Source organism: Ammodytes marinus (assembly GCF_949987685.1).
Source record: "Ammodytes marinus genome assembly, chromosome: 22".
NCBI classification, from domain to species: Eukaryota; Metazoa; Chordata; class Actinopteri; order Uranoscopiformes; family Ammodytidae; genus Ammodytes; species Ammodytes marinus.
Genome location: NC_137226.1, coordinates 19,052,099 through 19,070,436, shown reverse-complemented (window position 1 = coordinate 19,070,436; position 18,338 = coordinate 19,052,099). Strand labels below are relative to the sequence as shown.

At 41.0% G+C, this 18,338-nt stretch overlaps 1 protein-coding gene across 1 annotated transcript in view; it reads left to right on the top strand.

The window, feature by feature from the left end:
- Positions 1–18,338, top strand: part of LOC307268686 (anoctamin-4-like) — a gene marked incomplete at both ends in the record, with an annotated part of 45,981 nt that overhangs the window by 5,425 nt on the left and 22,218 nt on the right. The window contains 7 exons of the mRNA XM_080051420.1: positions 5,237–5,452; positions 12,651–12,854; positions 13,483–13,631; positions 14,817–14,966; positions 17,475–17,575; positions 17,922–17,966; positions 18,061–18,186. Of these exons, the coding sequence (XP_079907546.1) occupies positions 5,237–5,452; positions 12,651–12,854; positions 13,483–13,631; positions 14,817–14,966; positions 17,475–17,575; positions 17,922–17,966; positions 18,061–18,186 (991 nt within the window). The remainder of the gene's footprint in view (positions 1–5,236; positions 5,453–12,650; positions 12,855–13,482; positions 13,632–14,816; positions 14,967–17,474; positions 17,576–17,921; positions 17,967–18,060; positions 18,187–18,338) is intronic.

Here is an 18,338-nt window from a genome sequence, read left to right as displayed (position 1 = left end):
GTCTTGCCCCGCACACCCTAAAGTTAAGAGTTAGTGTGCAGCCTGGGATTTGAAAGCCCTGGCCTTTGTTTGAGAGGAAAATACCAGTCAGCATCACTGTAGTGTAGGTTCATTAAAGGTTATAATCAATTACAACCTTCCATTTATTCCACCCGCCTCAATTTGTATAGGAATTTACTGCAGTTGTGCGGCTTCTAGTAAGAGCCAATCTTCAAGCCGAGAGCTCAATTTAGGTCATTTTTATGTCTGTAATATATTTGATGTTTTTTTGTGTGTGTTTTTTTTGTTGCATATTTGCATCAGAGAAGATACATTTTCAGGAGCTATGAGCATGCTCACATTTTCTGTTGCATCCCTGAAAATGATGAGCGAAGTAACTTGTACTTGCAGAGTGTGTTTCTGAGGGTTGTTCTGACTCGGCTTTTTTTGGTTATCAGGTTTGTTCAGTGACTTTCAAAGGGATATCAGGGGAAATTCAGCTTAATCGACATTTACTCATGGTTTTTATTACCAGCTTAGGCGGTTATTTCCTTTTGAAAAGATAGGACAAGGACTAAAGGGTGTGCTTCAGTGACACTGAACTCTTCACACACTGTATATATTCCTGCTCAGATCTCTTTGAATGCATATGACTTTTAATACAGCTTTTTGTAGAACTGTTAAGTTTTCTTTTTCATTCTTCCCACAACTACTACAAACTTCACTCTATGTGAACAAACTAGCACAATGCCTTTACTTTAAGGAAAGACCGTCCAAAAATGAAAGTGATTTATATGGCAGAGTTGGATTTACAGTTTTGCATTAACCTGATGAAGTACCTTGATTTGTCAGGAATTTAATCCACTGCATTTAAAAAAAAATGTATCCACTGAATAAACTGTATAAACATTTGTGAGTTTGAAAACACCCTCTTATGGAGACAGCCACGTAGAGTGATGACAGATCTCTGTATTTCCCACTGTTTTGTAAAGGTGGAGTCAGCGATTTTGGAGAATGCTTTTAGTCAAAACCAGTGAATATCTTCTCCGGATCTCCTACCTGTCAGTGCTGTGTGTGGGCTCAAAAAATATCTGGTGTTTGTTTACAGCCTAGGCTCTGTAAACGGGCATGTAAACAAAGATTATGTAAACAAGGGGGGCCCACAGTAGCTAACAACATGCCTGTTTATAGAGCCTGGGCGGTGTATTAACACTTCTTTCTTTTAACGGTACGGACAGGTGAGAAGATATAGAATGATATACTGTATATAATAACCACATTCTCCAAAATCACTGACGCCACCTTTAATTATATAAATTTTTTTAAGATATTTTTTTGGCATGTTTATGCTTTATTGATAGTGTAGAGACAGAGTTGAAATGGGGCAGAGAGGGGAGTGACATGCAGAGAACGACCACGGGCTGGAATCGAACCCGGCTCTGCTGCTGGCCGAGGCCCATGGGGGGGGACGCCCTACCAACTGAGCTAAGGGCGCCCCTGCCACCTTTAATTTTGACCGTACATTGTTATTCATGGCATTTTTATAAAAGATGATTCATCCAGCACATAAAAATAGTCCTGGATCCGTATAATATTTTATTGCAAGTGAGCAGCCCCAACTGCTGCTCTTTTGCTGCAACTTGAGGAACATTCAATATTAATACCTTCAACTCGCTAAATTTATTTTTTTCCCACCTCACCAGCCTTCCAAGTACTTCCACTGCAACGTCTTTCCATGGTTATTACTGAAGACAGTGGGCTCCATCTTAGTCAATGCAAAATGCAGCGCGTGGCCCAGATACACCTGCACCTGTGTTTGTTTTTCTCACCTTCTGCGGGTGTCAGTGAGTGGAGGGTGCTACATATCTGGGCCGGACTCTCCTCAGAGAGCCACGCGAGCACTTTTTTTCTGATGACTGCGACATAGATATTGCTTAGGACACACTATGTCCCCAATAAAAGGTTCTGCGCGCGCCGCCAGTTCTGGAGGTCGTTCGGATACATGCCAGGTGTAGATTACCACCTCCGCCCCTCCCGCCATTCAGGTGACTTTCATGGGATGTTGAGGATGACGGTTGAGCTTGGTTGGCTTAATGTACTTCGTAGTGTTTTTTAAAAGAAAGAGCCACAGTCAGTTTAATGGTGGTTTTGTGGACCAAGTTCCCGTACAAAACGTCACTTACCTGCATTCCTAAATCGCACACTCGTGTAGCCTTCATGAAATCTTTCCTATTTCTAGTCTGTAGGACATATAATTAAATGTACTGTATATGATTTTGTTACTTTATGAGAAGAAGCATCCCATAAGTGTTTCTGTGAAAATATCACCAGGCTTTCTCATGTTTAATGGTCCTGAAAACATATTTTCTCCATCTTTTCGTAATGGGGTCCTACTTAAGATGAAACAGTTTTGATTGTTTCATGTGAACGATTTCTGTACATTTCTCACATGGTTGAAGTGGTCAAGTGAGCAATTGTGAAGAAACAAATTCCTGTGCACTGATCAAGATCCAACATTACATTTGGTGACAGTTTTGGGGTTGTTTGTTTATATTGCCTGGCCACTTTCATTCAAATTAGCTCACATTTTTGTTATATTGTTTAAACCGTTATGAATAATAATTACGAGTGTTTGTCCCAGACTTTGACATTTAAATGTTACTTATTGAGTCATGAAAATGCTGGTATATCAACTTAAAGGTTTAACATTTTCATTAAAAAACAAAGTCTAGAGTCACTCAAAAGTAATCCGACTCAATTATCCCTTCTGTCTCACTAGAATGTGTGGTGGTGTGTTTACCTTCACAGCTTTTTTTCTCCACCGCCACCTTTTTGAAAACCTGTGTTGAAAAAACCCCCAGAGGAGATTTCCCTCCTCTTATGACATCATAAAGGGAGAAGCCATGCCCCCACACTACCAGCATGACTAAGCACTACCTCCACCTGTGATAAGCACACCCCATGATACCCCTCAATCTAACATGTTTGGCTCCTTGCACCGTTTGGTTACAGATAACACTCTTGTAATATACTTAAAGAATAATATCCTCTTTCCTATAATTTCCAAGCGGCAGTCAGATTTTTCTTGGTGTTCTAGTTGTTGCCAGCGCTGACCTTAGCACTAACATTATTTTGGGGGAGTCCAGCCTAACACTCAGCATATATAAAAACCTTTATTCTATTAGAGAATATGAGGCAGTAAAATAGCTGAGATGATATGTAGAGCTTAGATGTACCCCCCCCCCCCCCCTCTTCCTCAGAATGTATCCTTTGGCCAAATGTGCTGTGTGAGGCTCCTAGACTGCCAGGCATTCTACTACTCTGCCATTGATTGGCCTGTGTTTGTTCATTGCTGATGTTCCTTGGAAATCTGCTGGGCTGGGTGTTTCACAAGAAACCAGGAGCAAAAGGGGGGCGGGGGGATGAGTTTCTTAGTGTTACCTGCTACCACCTGTGTGTTACATAATGGCAATGTAGGGCAGATCAGCAAAATCTAGAAAGCATCATTATGTACTGTATGCTCTGTACTGTTTGTGATAATAACTATCCAGTAGGGATGCAAAAGTACAGTTAGCCCACGGTTAAATACGTAACTTGGTTATGGTGTCACTGTTTCAGTTCTGTTTTGTTACGCATGTTGTGCGTAAGGAGAAGAAAAATTGCTATTTATTTATTCAAAATTGATTTCTTCATTTTGCTTATAAACTTAAAAAACAAACATAAATTATCTACCTGTATTATTCAGGACCTCAAGCAGCGCAGAAGAAATGTTTCAGTTGTTGATTCTACTGCCAAGAAAAAACCTGGACGTACAGAAGAAGGTATAAAATCCATGCGCCATCACCAAAGGCTTACCTCGTGTAGATGTGAAGACAGTGTTGTTGTAATTCCTCAGAATTCTTCGTGGTGGTAACAGAATTTACGCACGTTTTAATCTTCATTATTATTTACCTTGAAAAAGTAATTTGACAACAGAAATGACCACAACTGGACATCTTCCAGTTGTTCTACCAGATCTTGTGGCTTTCAGCAGCAGATTACAATAAGGTGCCGATAAATACAATGTATTTTTGGTTATTTACCTTTTATTAGTCAATGATGAACCTTCAAAATCAACTTTTAAGCTAACAATGACCTGACAGCGCGGGTGAACTTTAAAGGTTTAAAAGAAACAACTGAATTTATGGCCGGGTCACACAAGACTCAGAGTCCTCATCAAACACAAGAGGGAGAAGCCTGGCAAAATGGAATGCAGGAGGGAGAGCTGCTCTTTGCTCCTCTTCTAATGGGAGGAATGCCATCTAATATCTGAGGAACACCCAACTACTGCCTGATAACTGACCACTATTCATGAATCATGTTTGTACAAATCACAAACAAATAATGACGTAGTGTCTTGAAGCCATTGCCCTGTGCTTCTCTATAAGCTACTGGTCATATAATAAAATAATTATGAAGTATATTTGATTGTGTCCTTTTTACAGTCTCTTGCATCAATGAGACACCACATCTACTGTCTATATTTTGTATGATTATGATTAGTTTGTAGAAGTTGTAACACAAGTGACACAAGTTGTATCTGTTCACACATTTTGCTAGCAACAGCAGGACCCAGTAAAGTGCTGAGTATATTGTCAGAGGACAGTGTGATATTTTAATGGACTTGACAGCTTCTGCCACTAGAGGGCAACATTGCACTGTCGTTTTATTCTGATGCCAAAGTTTTATTTAAAAAAAAAGTTTTATACTTACTACTTAATTGTTCTATATTTTTAAATGCTGCACTGAATGTCTAATGTTTGTCAGATTTGCACTGTGTTTGATTGGATAAACGGTATTTTTTTTTTTTTATGTATCCAAGTACACTCAACATTTTGGAGCATGAGTGGGTAGGGGGATATTTAAAATAAATGCATTATAGTGCCTCTTGTTTTATCCTATGTATTTATATCATTGTACCTTCTTGTCTATCTCCTTATGTCTATACAGTATATCACTGTATATTGTTTATTATTGTACTATTTTGTTATTCTACTACAGATGGAAAATAGCTATTTGCCTTGGCCTTGAACAAGGTTAATGAACAAGGTCAATGTTTTTTTTGTACATTGTCCCTGTTCAAATAAAGTTACATAATATTTAAAAAAAAATTACACTAAAGAACCTTGAACCTATAAAAAAGTCTAAACAGAACAAAACAAGTCAAAAACACATTTCTCCTCATCTGTCTTTGCTTTAATGATTGTCCCTCCTTCAGGGTTTGACCTCGGGGGTCAAATGGCCATTGGGTTCTCCCACTGGAAGAGGGGTAGCGGCCGGGACCTGCCCAGCCCAGACTGTGTGCGCTCAGAGACCTCCGCCGTCCCCCCCTCCAGTGAGCATCTGGAGCCGGTGTCCTGCCCAGCATCCCTCTCCATCACCCCGCTGCCCAGCCTCACTGCCAGCCAGGAGACACTCTGTGACAGCAGCACCAGTACGTATCAGAGTGCAGTATTGAACCGCGAGCTCTCAGTTTACTGGAGCAGTGGGTTGACATTTAAAAATGCAAACATTAGCATTGTCAGGGGAGCCCCCTCGGCATGTGAATAATATATGAGTAGTGGTCTGGATGCAGCACAAAGCAATGGAAAGGAAAACAAGACAGTGTCAACCTATGGCTACGTTGCTATCAGCAGCTCTATCTATCTATCTATCTATCTATCTATCTATCTATCTATCTATCTATCTATCTATCTATCTATCTATCTATCTATCTATCTATCTATCTATCTATCTATCTATCTATCTATCTATCTATCTATCTATCTATCTATCTATCTATCTATCTACAGTTGAGGAAATAAGTATTTGATCCCTCACCAATTTTTTAAGTTTGCCCACTTACAAAGAAATGAGCGGTGTATAATTCTAAAGCTAGGTTTATTTTAACAGTGATAGACAGAATATCAAAAAGAAAATCCAGAAAATCACATAAAAAAAGATATACAGTTTTTCTCAGTCGCTTTGGTGCTTTTCTCACATCACTATTAACATTTGCACAGCAGTTGGTGCATTTCTCAAAACAATTAGTGCAAACAGCAAAACCTAGTGGATAACCTGCAAAAGTACGTCACTTGCTCAAAATGGATAGTCTATTCCTCAAAAGCAAGTATTCATGTCAATGAAACTGCCAGTGTCATCAAAATCTTGACACCATCGTTTATGAACAAGATAGTCAAATGGCTTTGTCATGTTTTCATTATGACAGTTTATTCTCTCAGTGTTTTCCAATGCAAAAAAAAAGGTCAGAACTCGGTGACACTACCTGAACATGCTCAAGACAGCACTATACACTACTTGTACAGCCATTTGAAAACTACAGTAAAGTTACACATTGCTGTAGTTAGGGGAGTAAGTGAGTAAAAGACAATGAATACGTATGTTTCACATTTTTACTGTATATGCTCTTTGCAATTCTACAGCATTGTGCAAAAGAAAAATACACTTCAGTCACTTATGAAACAAACATGAAAAACACCCTTTTGGTAGAGCTGTGCACAAATGTGAACAATATAACAGGACATATTGTAACTGAACATATATAGGTAAATCATTCTGGCACATCCAGACGTTCCTGTCTGTCTGGCCACATATTTTTATCTACATTACAACGGATATTATCCCTTGCAATGCAGCGAGGAAAGTATCTATGATAAAGAAAACGTATAAAATTTGCTTGACAGAATTTGATAAATAGTTCAACAATTTTGTATGTAATGACTCAAGCAATGAAATTAAGACTATTAGTTTTATTGGGAACGACTATTCAGCATCCATAAGTATAGTTAATTTTGACTGACATGACATAAGCAAATGACAATGTTATAAAACAGCAGAGAATTGTATGAAAGCAACTGATACATGTCTAAAAGCATTTGCAATTTGTTCAGAGGAAGGAGAAATTGCTACTATGATGTGCTCAAATGACTAAATGTTGCGGAGGTTGAACTAATAGTTGTGAGAATTTTCATTCTGATCTGAGAAAGGCACCAAAGCAACTGTGAAAAACCGTAAATTATTTTGCATATCATTGAGTGAAATAAGTATTTGATCCCCTACCAACCATAAAGAATTCTGGCTCCCACAGATTAATCCTTGTGCTTTAAAAAAGTAATCCTAATCTTTCCTGTATAAAACACAGCTGTCTCAATTTGTTACCTGTATAAAATACAATAAATCAAACTCCAACATCTCCATCATGGGCAAGACCAAAGAGCTGTCTAAGGACATCAGGGACAAGATTGTGGACCTGCACAAGGCCGGAATAGACTACAAGACCATTGGCGAGAAGCTGGTTGAGAAGGAGACAACTGTTGGTGCGATTTTTCAAAAATGAAAGAAACACAAAATGACCCTCAATCTCCCTCGGTCTGGGGCTCCATGCAAGATCTCACCTTGAGATCTCAATGAGCATGAGAATGCCCATTGAGACTATGACCCCAAGAACACCATCCCCACAGTCAAGCATGGAGGTTGAAGCATTATGCTTTGGGGGTGTTTCTCTGCTAATGGGACAGGTGGACTTCACTGCATCAAAGGAAATATGGATGGTACATGGCCCTACCATGAAATACTAGGTGACAACCTCTTTCTCTCAGCCAGGTCCGTAAAAATGGGTCGTGGATGGGTCTTCCAGCACGTCAATGACCCTAAAAATACAGCAAAGCAACAAAGGAGTGGCTCAAGAAGAAGCACATTAAGGTCATGGAGTGGCCTAGCCAGTCTCCGGACCTTAATCCATTAGATCTGTGGAGGGAGCTGAAGCTCAAGCGACAGCCTTGAAACCTTAAAGATTAGGAGAGGATCTGCAAAGAGGAGTGGTCCAAATATCCTCCTGAGATGTGTGCAAACCTGGTCATCAACTACAAGACACGTCTGACTTCTGTACTTGCCAACAAGGGTTTCTCCACCAAGTACTAAGCAATGTTTTGATAGGGGATCAAATACTTATTTCACTCAATGAAATGCAAAATAATTTATATATTTTTTATGTGATTTTCTGGATTTTCTTTTTGATATTCTGTCTATCACTGTTAAAATAAACCTAGCATTAAAACGATAGAGCGTTCATTTCATTGTAAGTGGGCAAACTTACAAAATCAGTGAGGGATCAAATACTTATTTCCTCCACTGTATCATGTCTGTCTGTCTGTCTGTCTGTCTGTCTGTCTGTCTGTCTGTCTGTCTGTCTGTCTGTCTGTCTGTCTGTCTGTCTGTCTGTCTATCTATCTATCTATCTATCTATCTATCTATCTATCTATCTATCTATCTATCTATCTATCTATCTATCTATCTATCTATCTATCTGTTTGTGTGTGTGTGTGTGTGTGTGTGTGTGTGTGTGTTTTCTCCGTCAGAAACAAATATGGAACTTAATTAAAAACTATTTTAAAAAATTATGCTTATGTAAAGTGTTACATGTTGAATGTTAAAGAGTCAGTGATGCCTGTTGTCAAAATCTTTTTTTTGTGTAAAAAAGTATATCTCCTAACGAAACGCTACCTGTCCACACTGTGTGTGCGCTGAAAACAAAATCAAGTGTTTATACACAGCCTAGGCTCTGTAAACTGGCATGTTGCTAGCTATGGTGGGCCACCTTTTGTTTACATACCCTTTAGTTTACACACCAGTTTACAGAGCCTAGTCTGTGTATCAACACCAGATTATCTTTCAGTGTGCACACAATATATACAATATTCACAGATTTTGATCAACAAGCTTTCTCCAGAATCGCTGACTCCACCTTTCAATGATTTTTAGCGAGACATTCTTTGGACACAATTCAAACTCCTCTCTCAGAATTTATTGTAATGTTCAGCTGAAGTTTATTCGAAGCTGGATTTTGTCCCCCATCACTCACACTGCAACAGATTTACGGCGCGGTCTCTTCAGGGCCAGTACTGAAAGCAGCAATGATGACACTGACCAATAAATCGTTGGGAGCATCTGTACTAAAATGCCCCTTACATATGGGAATTTGAGTATCGTTCTGGAATAGCTTTATAAAACTCTTTAATATCTAAATGTGTTTGCCTGTGTGTGTGTGTGTGTGTGTGTGTGTGTGTGTGTGTGTGTGTGTGTGTGTGTGTGTGTGTGTGTGTGTGCCCTTGAGTCTACACCAGCCGATCACACTGACACTGTCATCAGTGCCCACTCTCAATGGTTTGGGCTGCAGCAACACTGACAAAGCCGGCCCTCTTTTTCCTATTGGCCAAAGTCAGAGCAGCTTGACTTCTGGTTGGCTGCCAGGGGAGGCTGATTAGGAATGCCGATGAGCAGCAGGCAGCCTTTCTCTCCTCTCTCTCTTTCACTGTAAACATCCCACTAATGCTTGTGTGTGTGTGTGTGTGTTTTTTATTTTTTATTTTCACCAGAGATGATGTCTGACAGCTTTTGCAAGCTTTTCTACTGCCTGATTTTAGCACCTACGCTATGACAGGTCCGTCTGTGTAAGTGTGTGTGTGTGTGTGTGTGTGTGTTGGACAAATAGATGCAGTAATGAGGAGTAAGCAGTAAAAAGTGGGGATGCTTTCCCTGGTGGGACATCGCATTTGTTTGTTTTCCTCAGCGAGGTCATTTGCACGCTGTGTGTGTGGGGGGAGACAGGGTGACCGCAGTGTGAGTGTGTGCATGTGTGCGTATGGGGACGAGTGCTCTGGCTGTTTTGACATCTGCTGCGGCTGCTGGGAAGCCCTCCCTCCCCCCAAATCTCTCTCTCCTTCCCCTTTCGAGGGGGTGAAGCAGACTCTCTACCTTCACACGGTGAGTGTTGTCAGGTTGTCTTGAAGCAAATTTTGCTGCGGTGCTCTCTCTCTCTATCTCTCTTCATGTGTTGCCTCTTTTTACACCGCTCCATCTCTTTCCCGCAGTTCCCTGTTGTGTCCATGCAAGCGTTTGACCTTCACACACACTCATCTCCTGTCCGAACTAACCCCCCCTCACCTCAAAACACTATACTTCATCATCCTCCATGATGCATCGGTTGTAAGACTCCGAAATGGGTCCTGCCGTGTGTATGCATAAGTGTGTGTGTGTGTGTGTGTGTGTGTGCGTGTGTGTGTGTGTGGTGTGTGTGTGTGTGGTGTGTGTGTGTGGTGTGCGTGCGTGTGTGCGCGTGTGTGTGTCTGTGTGTGTGTGCGTGTGTGTGTACTGCGACCAGGCGCAGGTCTGCAGGTGCAAAATCTCCACAGCTTGCTGTCGGAGAGATCATGAAACTCCCAACCGCGTCCACCCTAGGGCAGCCAGATGGTCCGCACAAGTGACTGACACCCGATCCTCTTGGCAACACATCATACATACCCACGACCATACTTCTTCCCCATTCAAGCATTTATTTCCCCCTCAATGTGAGCTTTCATGTGCAGGCTGTGTTATGCAAAGAACAACATTGTTATTCAGTGTGTTTTAGGAGACATGTTCCTTAGTCTCACTATCTAAAAGCGTGAAGATACTAATGAGTTGAAAGTGTGTATAAAGTTACAATCCAGTAATTAAAACCCACTTTTATGTGGCAAATATCCAATGTGTACTGAAAGTCTTAGACATAGTGGAGCTTATCATGTGGTACTGAATGCTAACTGCCTGAGAAATGTATGTCCAATAAAATCCCGGACGAGCCCCCAAATATGGTACGGCAACCCTGAAATTTCGTAATCCTTTGGCCAGTAACATATAAGGAAAAAGAACACCTTACCATAGTTAGTTTTAAATCATAAAAACAATGTATTAAACCAAACCCCAAACTGCAAACAACTGGAGGACTGATAAACAAAAGAAAAGATGAAGAAAGCCTGGACCAGCCGCGTACCTGAATTTCTGTCATCATCACCTTTCGTTGATTGAGAAGGCAGCTACAACCTGAAAATGATTAGAGCAACAGAAGAAATTAAATGCTGATTAATTATGTATCTGCCACATTGAAATAACAAAGGGCAGCCTACTTAGTGCTACATGCATTAATTTCCATGAGCCTCTTGCTCCAAATATTGATGGGCCTGATTCATAGCTATTGGGTTGTCGAGTTTATATTTTTGGACTACTGACACTGACATAATGTGATCAGCTATATCGTTTAACAAGAGAGGGCTCAGCGCTCAAGAAAACAGTGAATGAATGAATGAATGAATGAATGAATGGACAAAACATTTTCAAACTTAAAATGTGAAGTCAGCGATTCTGGAGAGCGTTTGTTGTCAAAATCACTTTTTGTCAAAAAATACATGAAGCGGATCGTGGGGACATATTCACTGATTTTGGCAAAAAGTGGCATCAAGCATTCTCCAGAATTGCTGAATCCACCTTCCACTCTGCAAAGTGATTGATCGTTCGTGTTTGAAATAGGCAATTGTGTGGTTGTTGTGAACCTATTTCTTGGATTTCCATGGACTTGCTGTCCTTTTGGTTATGTCTGAGTGTTGTAAGAAGGAGGGGGAATGAGTAAAAAAGAGAATAACATATCAAATTGCTAATGAAAAGCCTTATTGTTACATTTACTGTAATTGAGTTCTGAAGAGAACAGTCTGTGCGCTTGCCGAGCTTCAGGGCCACGCGACCTGAGTTGTGGATTGGGTTACAGCCGGTGTTAAAGTTTGATACATACACTGTTAGACTGCCCACTGTCTTGGCACAGCAGCACGATGTAGGCTAATATGTTGCGTTTCAGTCCCCTGGGAGCCAATATTTATAGTAAGCGATTCCCTCTCCTTCTAAATCAGGACGGCTTGGGTGCTGAGAAAAACGGTGCTGTGTGGTGTCTTGAATACGGAGGGGTGATGTAACATTAATTAAATTGGATAGCTAAACAATAGCATAGTGAACTGCTTACTGCCACTCTTGAGTAGAGGCAGAGGACGCCGAGCATTCATTTTTCAAGAGTATGGAATTTATCAGGGTTCTATTAGCTGCATCAATAGGCCCCAATGTTCTGAAACATCAGCGGGTGATTAAGAGCTGAGACGCCAACCCAACCATTATCTCTGTCCCCGATGCTACGGCTCAGCACTTTTTTTTTTTAGCTGAGTCACCTTTCACGTCACAAACGAACAATTCAGCAAGGAAGACCTCCAAGACAGGCACCCACCTCGACTGAAGTCTTCCCATTCTCCAGAGAACTGAAACTAAAGAGAGGCGGGCTTATTTAGATTTGGAGTTGATTGAGCTGTTTTAATAAGCTTTGATTCATTTCTCCACCTCAAAGTCTAAACCCAATAAGCTTTTGTGTTCCCATGGAGAGTGTCCATGTTTCGAGTTGGATCCTTATTTATGTGGTAAAAGTTACTGAGCTGTCATTTTAAATTTAACTTTTATTTTTTTGTGTGGGTTAGCCCACTTTGACATTTGTAAAATTGAGGTTGTCGCTTTAAAGAAGAAATGTTGTGTCGTTGAGACAATAGATTGCAATGTTATTCTGGCAATTCAGTCCATACTTGGCTAGTACCTGACAATAGTGTTTTATTTATTTTTTTTTAGAACCCAACCTTTCAAGTCATTATGTTTGCTATTTCTATTCTGTACTTTTTGTGTCTTTGCTATATGACAAGCCAGAACACAAAAGAGACAAGTAGTACCAAAGGCTTCGAAACATAAAGAAACCAAACCGTGTGTTTAAAAAAAAGTTCTGTGTGTCCCATTAGGTGTGAGTTTATCTCTACATGGGTCTGAGCCCCGGTGGCAGAGCCCCCGTCGACGCAGTAGATTCCAGCTGCAGCCCTCGTCCTCGGGCGTCCAGGCGGCGGACCGGCCTCTCACCTTCTTCTCCTGCAGGAAGGCAGACATCATGGAGGAATCCTCCATGGAAGCTCCGGACTCCAGCTCTCAAGACGATGTGCCTCCCCTCGGTGAGACCAGGCAGCAATACGGATTGAAATTGACTTATGAGGTTTTACTGCATGCAACTTTGCTTTTTTGTTACAGTCTGTAGCTAGCTGACCTGGCAGGTGTCTAACAAGAAGCATCTAGCGGCTACAGAGAAGTTTTGTTAAAAAAACTAAATAGAGCTAAAAAGAAGGATGAATCTTGAAGTTACATTAAAGGTGGAGTCAGTGATTCTGAATAATGCTTGTTTTCAAAAACACTTTTTTGTCAAAATCAGTGAATATCTTCTCACGATCCGCTTCCTGTCTGTACTGTGTGTAAGCTGGAAAGAAATATTGTATTAAAACACAGCTGAGGCTCTGTAAACTGGCATGTAAACAAAGGGGATGTAAACAAAGGGTGCCCTGTTGCCAGCCCGTTTACAGAGCCTAGTCTGTATATTAAACCCAGTTTTTTTTTCATAACACAAAGTGCACAGATTTTTGCATTCTCCAGAATCGCCGACCTCACCTTTAATCAGCTAGCCAGAAACATGACTTGAATATATAAGCTGATATTTCTCTGTGTCTGTTAGTTACTTAGATGTGTAAATATTCAATCAGCAGACTGGTAACATTTCTTTTCATCACACTCTGCTCATCTCCCCTGCAGTTGTGAAGGACGTTAACGTGTTGCTTCACAGAAAGTGCTCAGTGGGAACCAGCAGCCCGTCCAGAAATGACGACTCCACTCTGCTCAACCCGGCAACACACAGCAGCATGCTCGACGACAACACAAAGTCAGACTCCAGCATCCCAGAGGTTAGTGCTGAGACTTAAAGCGGCAACGAGTAACATTTAAATATCTTTTAAACAGCCTCATGTTTCCTCTCATAATCATAAATTACCTTTAACAGCAAACGAGACCATCAGTGCAAAGAAAGACGTTTTTATATAGTTTTTATTACTGCATTTGATCTGGTCGTACACCCAGTCCGATTTTCGGTTCACGCGTGCATGCTCTATGGTCACATATCCGCATTGGTCGCAGATTTCAGTGTGGCGCAGCAACGTGAATTGAGAAGCCTATGGCTCCAGGTGAGGGAAGGGGAGCGGGAGCCTTGTTTGAGACAGTTGTTTGTAGTCATAATGACTGATAACGGGGCTGAACCAAAGAAAAAAAAGAAAATGCAATGAAGAAAAGCTAAAAGGGAGAGTGATAGGCGGGCGGGAGGGCGTTGCCAAGCAACGTATACACAATTTCACGGAGCGAACCTAGACTGCAGTGTTTACTCCTAAATGAATGAGCGGTAGCCTACTAAAACACAGTTTACTTTGCCTCACCAGCATCATCAGATGACCATTATTCATCTGAAATAGTCATTATTTACAACAACATAAACACATTACCTCATCGTGATCCATAGACTACTAACTAACTGCCATCTCACGGACACGGACTCGTTCAGCTACGTGAGAGGTGACAATGCATCAACTCATTGCAATCAGGTGTGTTTAGCACTTACTGGCATTAGTTGATGCTGTGTCACTAACCACTCTCTGGAAGCCGAAAAGAGTCCGGTGCCCTCACACTTTCAACACACGGACACGCACCATATTGCTTCCTGATTATTTGAATCTTGCTCTCCCCGCACGAGCTAGAAAACAGCTGGCGTCGTAAAAATACTACCGCTTTTGTTCAAAGGTGTCGCCAACGTGTCGACTTACTCGTAGTAGCTTTAATCTATGGACTACTTGAAGTCATTGCCCCCTTCATCCAAATATCAAGGAATAAGCTAGTTTATTGAATGATGTGTGTTATGGTATTTGCTAGGTGTATGCCCCCTTAGTCATTGATCCATGATGAATGATGGATGAGAAGTTGTTCAAAACAAGGTGGTAATCTAACCCTATGGCCATACAGTATATGAATCTTTCCTGATTGTCTCTCTGTTTTCTGTCTGTCTGTCTTTCTGTCTGTCTGTCTGTCTGGTTGTCTGTTCTCAGGGGAGGAGTAAATCCAGTGGCCTTTGCTTCAGTGATAATAAGAGCTGCATTGACTACATCCTGGTTTACAGGAAGTCCAGCGCGCAGTCAGAGAAGAGGGAGGTGTATGAGAGGAACATCCGTGCAGAGGGCTTACAGATGGAAAAGGAGGTAATCACAGATTACATTTGCTGCTTATTTCCTTATGTGGATAAGAGTTCAGCTGATATATCATCATGGCCTTAGAATCCAGATTATGACAGCAGTTTGGTGTCATCCGACATGATACACAATACTCTAACATTAAATTTGTTTTCCATGATAAGCAGTAGAATTAGTTTTACTACACTGCCTTAATTGCATTATTGTGTGGTTTTAGGAAATGCCAGTGGAGCAGGCGTTGTATTGCTTAGCAAATCAAGGAATTTCTTTTAAATTAAATATATACAGATGACTACTTGAACTGCTGAGAAGCAAAATAGGCTATCGAGATGAAAATAAAATTTTTTTTTTTTTAAATATTCCAGTTAGTTTTGGATTAAAGGGGAAAATTATGTATTATTAATTTAAAAGAAAAGAAAAATCCCACTCTTAAGTTAAGCAGTGTCTTATTTACACCTCCAGAAGACACAGAGCAACATTAGCATTCATTTGGAGTTGTGGTTCTGGCCCCCCTAGACAATATAATGTAGGTCCAATATTCACTCTGCTTTAAGAACTGTTTTCATCTCCACCAACTCCTGAGGGAAATATCTTTAGCAGCTAGCTACTAAGTTTGTCTGTCTGCCGTTTGATGCTGGAAAGGAAGCGTACAGTGAGTTTATCAAAGCTTTTTTCTTCTTCCTGAAATTAGCTGCCTGCTTAGCTGGTAACACTGTTGATAAGAGCCATACTACTAAACCTACAAAGCCTAAAGGTCAGGACACACCGGCCCGATAATCGCCGTCGGAGAGTCTGGAGGGGGCGGGCAGGTGTGTGCCGTGACGTCGGTCGTCGTAGATGTCGTCGGGCTTATTTTGAACATGTTCAATCGGCGGCGGGCAGTCTTTCAGTTGGAGCAATTTGATTGGTGGAGGGCTAGCGAATCAGTGAAGCCCGGAAGTGAGGCGGGTAGCACAAACGGCTAACAACAGTATCGCATCGCTAGCCATTGTTTTAATGTGTTTGTTCAGCGAGTACTCACAACATCAACCCTTCTTGACAGCTCGACACCATGCTCGACACTCTCTGCTAAAAATGGTGCTCTTTATGTTCCAGAGATATAAATATGTATTATGGACTAGACAGCTGTCCCATCATTTCCGGCTTCCGTATTTTTTTGGGCCACAATACAGATTAGCGCCTGCTATTATAGAGACATTACGCCCCGCGCAAGCGCAGAGCGTACGGAAAGTCAGTAGTCGGCTTGGTGTGTTCTTGGCACTTTTTTGGCCGCAACGGGCAGACTGGAGCTGCCTGAAACGCCAGACTCCATTTTCGGGTAGTCGGACCGGTGTGTCCTGGCCTTAAAGATCTCTGTAGGTTGATGGCTGCAAGCAACATCTTTTACGTTAGTTATTAGACCAATTGTTTAGATAATTCTATTGATTGGAGCAGCTTTTCAATTGTTATTGTTTTGTTATTTTTTCCAAGACGCTAACATGAAAATCCAAAAGAAATTAAAATTGAAAGTATCATGCTCTAAAATATGGGAGAGCAAGAAAATATTAATTTAAAAAAAATCTTCAATGACTTCATGTGATTAACGTACTTGATAGTCAAAAATGACTATAAGAATCATCACTGATTAATATTGCATGAGAGTTTATCTGCCTGCAGTCAGGTTCAAACACAGAGCAGCCCTCCCTCAGCTAATAGGGATTAAGTGTCTCAGCGGGGCTGAAGCTGTAAACAGGGGGCTTCACCTGAAAAATGCTATTAATAATCACACCAGGCCTCCATCTGTGTTGAGAGAAAAAAAAATCACTCTCACTGCTCTGTAAAAGGGAGATTTTAATCTCAGTCCAAATGCCAAGCAAAAACAACCATTTATTTGAAAAGCTGATTATTGCAAACAAACAATAAGCTCGGTGAGTTCCTGTCACATTGGAGAATTAGCTTTGCTGTGATTACTTTGGCCAAAAATGCAGCTGCATTTGTGTGAAGAAGCAATTTAATGCTAATCTCAATGGCCTGTCGTGGCGTACTTTGGTGAGCCTCCACTCACAGGGGCTGAACAAGTGTGCTGTCTGCAATTTTCTCCCCTGCTGCTTATATAAAGTGTCACTTGAAAGAGTGAAAAATATGTCTGTTAAGCGTGTGTTGTGTGTGTGTGTGTGTGTGTGTGTGTGTGTGTGTGTGTGTGTGTGTGTGTGTGTGTGTGTGTGTGTGTGTGAACTACTTCACTGTTTGTGGATGCATTGTCCTCATTGTCTAGAAACATACTGTGCAAAGGAAGAAATGGGGTTACTGTCCTCCAACAGTCCATTTATGTGTGTTTCTTTGTTAATTCCTTTTGTTATTTTAAGGTCTCCTTCCAGTTAGCTCCTTTGGGAGCGCAGGTTCAGAAAAGACATGGCTACCTGCACCAAGATGATATTTTGTAGTTCTCCCTATTTTTTTTGCTGAAATTAAATGATGTTTGTGCGTGTGTGCGTGTGTGTGTGTGTGTGTGTGTGTGTGTGTTTGACTTCTTGACAGGCTTCTCTAACAAACAGTGACGTGATTTTTCTGAAGCTTCATGCACCATGGGATGTTCTTTGTCGCTATGCAGAGCTCATGAACATTCGAATGCCTTTTAGGTGAGGTAACACACACACCTCAAAGTGAATTATGTTGGACAAAACAAAACTTTAAAGGTCCACTCCATAGTGGACAATCACTAGCTTCTGATTGTTTCTCTGAACAATCAGAAGCTAGTGGTGGAACAACTCAAGTGGCTACCTTTTTAATGTATGTGTTATTAGCTTCTTTGTCGTATTTATTATTAGAAAGATTAGTAGTAATGATAAAACATGGGGGAAAAAACATAATAGAACTAGCAGCAATTAATGTATTAAATAGTAATTGTGATAGCAGCTGTACCATTCATTTATGTTATTATACTGAAAGCATGGCGTTAATTGTTTGATGTCGTTCATATTCCAGGAGGAAAATCTTTTACATGAACCGACGGCACAAGTTCATGAGCAGGTGAGTTGTTCAGTCAGTCAGTCAGTCAGAGAGGCATTAGTGCATGAGAGCAGCTGACCAGGACAATCCCTTTAACAGAATCTTCCTCTCGTAGGATGGAGAAGCGCATCAACAGATTTCGCGGCTGGCTGCCACGGCCCATGAAGTTTCACGAAACCTTGCCGGACCTGGACCAGAACGAGAGTTTTACCGCCCCCTTCAGTCGATCGAGGATACACCAGTGAGTATTTTTAGTTTAGTTTTTTACGGACCTGCCATTTAAAAAAAAGTATCCCTGAGAAATGTTTTTGGTGTGAATGCTGAAAGCTGAAAGCATTCACAGCTTTAATATCCTACAGCCTTCAAATTATTTCTCTATTATTATTATTCCGC